General features: G+C 38.3%; 1 protein-coding gene across 1 annotated transcript; it reads left to right on the top strand.

Annotated features, from left to right (window-relative positions):
• Positions 1-1,360: 1,360 nt before the first annotated feature.
• Positions 1,361-4,819, top strand: rnaseka (ribonuclease, RNase K a). The gene is made up of 4 exons (XM_044341293.1): positions 1,361-1,559; positions 3,384-3,466; positions 3,702-3,828; positions 4,373-4,819. Exons 1-4 carry the CDS (start codon positions 1,482-1,484, stop codon positions 4,388-4,390), a joined length of 306 nt encoding a protein of 101 aa, XP_044197228.1. The 5' UTR covers positions 1,361-1,481; the 3' UTR covers positions 4,391-4,819.
• Positions 4,820-5,309: the final 490 nt, after the last annotated feature.

Here is a 5,309-nt window from a genome sequence, read left to right as displayed (position 1 = left end):
ACTTTGAGTGGTCGAAAGACTAGAAAGGCGCTATATAAGTGCAATCCATTTACAAGCGTGGTTGTGACAGCAGGCAGCAGGCAGACATACAGGAAGCAATCCCAAATAAGTAACTAAGCTTTGGAAACATGCCCAAAAAACCGCAACCTTTGACCAATATTTGTAAGCGACTTTATAGAAAAACAAACCCAAAGTTGCTTATAATAAGCAGACTACACAATCCCCACAGACACAGCTTATCGCCTGGGTAGCCTATTGCTACCCAACTCCAGTACCCCACAAAAAACAAACCATCAAACAAAAAAAATTCCAGTACCCCACATAGGCCCCCATGGTGGTCATCTGACTGCCTGACTGAAAATAACACTCACAGCAAATAATATTACATTACGCCATTATTAACAGTCTTTTTAAAGTCCCTCTTTTTGTCACTATACTTCCACCATTGCTAAACAGGGAAACACTGTCTGAGGAAACAGAAAGAGGGAATTTGATGCTAAAAAGAAATGTGACAAATATCCACTTGATATGACTAACTCAGACTGCTGAAGCTTCATATCAACTTTTAAATGCATTTTTGCACAAAATGACTGTGTGGACACACTGTGGATTTTGTCCCCCATCACTTACATTGAAAGCAAATTTGAAAGGGATCTTTTAAAAGCCAGTATGGACAGGAGGAATGATTAAAGCGAAGAAAACCTTTCACTGTTGATATGGACCATGGACGTATTATAAGAGCTGGATACTGGACAAAAAATGGTTCCCATTCAGTCCTATAAGAATTGCTTGGCTGGCAAATACGCCAAAAAAAGTTTCTAGCTTCGGGGTTAGCTTCCACATAGTGCGGCCCACTGAATATGTGCAGTGCTGGGGGATTTTTCGTTGCAATACTGCCAGTGGCTACAGGGAAAAATTGGCTGCAAAGCTGAGCCCTGTCCAGCTCTTATTACACATCCATGATATGGACACCTGACAATTGAAAAATAATGAACCTGTCCTTTAAGGATTGTATTTCCGACAGTACCTGAACGCAGCGTAGTAGTACCCGCGGCACGACCGTTGAGAGGAAAGTCACGTGATCTTAGACTAGGTCACATGATTTTGTATCAGACAATTAATTTTAAATATTTTGTGTCATGCCATGCGCTGTTTTTGTGTTACACCGATAATTGCCAGTTATAAATTACATAGAATAATAGAAATTCTAATGTATTTATTTACCTTTCATTTAAATTAAATTATCAAATTAAATGTATATAGTTCCATATATTTAAATTCAACAGCATACTTGAGTAGATATTTGTTCTTTCTGTCGATAATTAAAACCCCCAACTTTTAAATTAAACTTCAAAACTAAAAGTAACCCTTTCGACGTCACGGAAACTTCCGGTGTGCAGTCAGAGTCATCTGACTGAACAAGTGACACAAGTTTGACCAACAAGTCAGCTTCTCTTTCCTTTCTAATACAACTAATATTAATGATGCGCGTCTTGATTTGTGGACCGAAACTCGCCGCGTGTGGGATTGTATTGAGCACGTGGGGGGTCATCATGTTGGTGAGTTTGACTTTTTGCTGCCTTTTCTTCTGTATTCTCGGCTATATGATTTCTGTCAATATTCAAGTTATATTCAAGTTCAAAAAGGCTCTGAAACCATGTCCAGAGAAGACAGACAGTTCCCCTGTGATGAGTTTAACCTGATTTAACAGCAGCATAAACCACAGCTTCCATAAAGTTCAGTAAACGCCTCTCTAAAACAGTTGGAGCAAAAATATTATTGTTGCTCAATCAGAATGCATTCATTTTAGCCGAATACTAGCAGCATACCTGCTAGTATGGGGGTATGCTGCTAGTATTAGTATATATATTTAGTGTGTGTGTGTATGTGTACATATATATATACACACTGTGCATGCCCTGTCTCCTTCTTAGGACTGTTTTTAATTTTGAGAGGTCATTGAGCTCTTTGAAATCTACTCCAGTTGACAACTACGCTCGTTACTGTAGGTGCAACAAAACCGTCGTGAGTAAAAAGACAATAAATACTTTATCAAACCACCTGTTCAACAAGTATAAACATGAAAAAAGCGATATTTTCAACTGCTCTGCCCGCAGTGTCCCATCCATCGCCAAGCTAATAAAACGAAAGCTGTCTGTATGTAGCCTAAATGTTTATCTGAGTACACTACGCATCTTAAAATTTGGCAATTTTTTCATGTAAACTTAGCCGCTGGCTGAGACAAACCAGCCCTCCTCTTTACTAGCAGTACCTGCATTAGTGAATCACATCAGCAGCAGAGGGAGGAGGACAGAGGACAGGAGGAAAGACCACCTGCACAGAGAGCAGCTGTGCACACGCCACTTAAATCGGGTTGTGGTGACAGATATGTTGAAATTGTATGTCGTGCATGGATTGTATGTGTGTAGAGTGTGTTTCACAGATGATCTGGCAAGTTGGGTAAGGTCAGACAAACATACAAAACTTGTGGATCTGTGTGTATGACGGTTATTCATAATAAAGTTCATAAAGAGGGACATGCAAATTCCCCCGTTTTGTTTGTTTTTCCCGGGAGAAACAAACAAAACGGGGGCACAGCTGGAGAGGAACCCGGAAAAGGGGAACTGGCAGGAGAATGTACATTTTGAAACAATGACGTAAAAAAAACAAACACCTGTGACGTAACGAAAGGCTTCCAGCTGCTCACCAAAAAATTAACTTTTTTTTTAAAGTACTTTTGGTTTTTTTTATGTTGACCAAAGAATTAGTAAACTTAATTGTGATAAATGATAACTTATGCATAACTGTAGATTTTTTTTTCATTTTTTAAAAAAACAAGAAATTTTGTTTATATAAGTTTATATAGATATATAGGGCTGCAACTGATGGTTATTTTCATTATCAGTGAATCTGCTGATATTTTCTCGATTGATCGCTTTGTCAATAAAATGTGAAAATAATGAAAAAAATTCCTGTTATCATTTCTCATAGCTCATGGTGATGTCCTCAAATATCTTGTTTTGTCTGATCAACAGTCCAAAATACATACAAGACAATCAGTTTTAGTATCATGTATGACACAGAGAAGGTTCACATGCTCACATTCAAGAAGCTGCAACCAGCAAAGTTGTTTGCATTTTTGCTTTAAAAAATGACTAAAGCTGTTATTCATTTAACAAAATAGATGCTGATTAATTTTCTGTAGATAGAATAAGCAATTAATCAGCTAATCGCCATACAGATATATAGCCTCACATGTGTTTATAAAAAATCACACAAAACTCTGAATTTAATTGAATTGAATTACTAATCTTAGTCTAGGATCTGTTGTTTACTTTATATAGAGGTGCCCTTCAGTAACAAGTCTCCCTCCTGCCTCTCAGGCCATGCTAGGGATCTTCTTCACAACACATTCAGCAGTTCTGATTGAAGATGTGCCTGTGACAGATGAAGACATCCATGAAGAGTAAGGCTTCTACTGTCACACTTCATTCCAGCTCTCTGCCTAAACACTGTACTGTAGCTGTGATGAGGTCAGACTTTCTGTATAGATGCAGTTGGTGGTATTCAGTTCTCCTGTGACTCTCAATGACCTGCAAAAGAGTTCTTTTGTGGGTCTCAATGACATCTCTAGCAGCCTGTGTCTGATGTGTACTTGAAGTTGTGCAGACTGTAATGATGTTGTGTGTGTGCGCCCTCAGTAAGAACCCTCCGCAGAGGATCTATGAGCTCTACAACAAAGTGGGGTACAACTGCTTCATAGCAGCTGGTATCTATGTCCTGTTTGCAGCGTTCTCCTGCTGCCAAATGAGGCTCAACAAGCAGAGAGTGAGTTCATTCCTTTTGACTTTTTTTGAGTGTACATGCTGTTTTTAGGCCAAATTATTTTCCTCTTTTGGGATCTGTGCTTAATAGGTCAGATGACAGTGAATCAGAGGCGAAAAAAGAGGATGGAACCTGACTACATCTTAGCTGTAGTGATATCTCTCCATTAAGATACTATTTCTACTACAAAAGTAGTTTCAGTGAAATCTAAAACGAATGATTGTAAAGCTCCACTTGCTTCCTCCATAAGATTCAGTGATTATTACACAAACAATATGAATGTTTTGGACAGAGCAAACAACATACTTGTTTTTTGTTGTGTTTTTTTTTTTACATGATTACCAGTAATGAGGCTAAAAATGTCTCATTTTGAACATTAAATCTGATACAGTATGAGCAGCAGTTCAGAGCAGAATAAGTGTAGTGCATTCATGATACAATTCTATGTATTTTTCTTACAATCAGTATAATATTAAATGTAACCAATTAAGAATGTTTTTTTGCCTCAGCGTGTAATGTGCACTCCTGTTACTGACTTGTTCTTTAGGAGTACCTGGTGCACTAGTGCCACCTGCTGGACTGAGGAGCTGACAGCAGTACTCTGACAGCAGTGGTGGCTGCGTCCGAACAATCACCTGTTCCTTGATCATTGACCTGCCCTGGGGTTTTAAATTGTTAATCAGAAGCCACAGGGAAGAGTCTGGATGCTGTGTGACAGCAGATGGATGTTCTGCACCTTCATGTAATATAACATTTATCTACCTCTGATCATAAGTGCTTAAATTATTGGAATTTATATCCACTCAAACTCATCTGTTGCATTGTTCTCCAGAGTCTAAATGATTATTCTTGTTAAACATTTCAAGTTGTAATTTATTTTGTCTTTGTGTTTCCCAGACCTAATGTACAAGAGAATGTATTCTGATTATTGCCAGTATCCAACTGGGTTTGGAATGTTAGTCATTAAATCAAGTTATTCATTTCTTTCAGCTAATTTCTGTCCGTCCGTTTCTGTACAGTTTGTCCACTTTTGTCTAATGTCCACCAGATGTGATCCAGCTGTGCTGCAGCTGCTGAAGCAGATCAGTCATTCTAGTGGAGTGTCTTACACTCAGTTCAGGTGCTGCTCTTTTTGCATGCTCTGCTTTTCTTAAGATTGAAAAAATGACTTTTTTTTTGTGGATAAATATTCTATTTCTACAGCATTTCCATAGAAAAGTATGTTTCAGGGTTCAGTTACATTTACAGTCCAGTGAAAGGTGCTGTGGTGGACATGTCAAGCTAATGCCTGGCTCCTGTGATGGTTGACCTTGTGTACTGATTCCAACACATGTACTTCACTCCATGTGTCCAGCTGTTATCAGTGGACACAACCAAACTGCTTCAGGTGGACATTCAGGTTACACTGAGTTATAAATGAAACATTGTCTAATTAATTATAGACAAAACATTTTTGCTAATAAATAAAGTACCAACAAGTGCAC

This window comes from Thunnus albacares, chromosome 22 (genome assembly GCF_914725855.1).
Source record: "Thunnus albacares chromosome 22, fThuAlb1.1, whole genome shotgun sequence".
In the NCBI taxonomy this organism is placed as follows: Eukaryota; Metazoa; Chordata; class Actinopteri; order Scombriformes; family Scombridae; genus Thunnus; species Thunnus albacares.
This window is presented reverse-complemented; position numbering and strand designations above follow the sequence as displayed.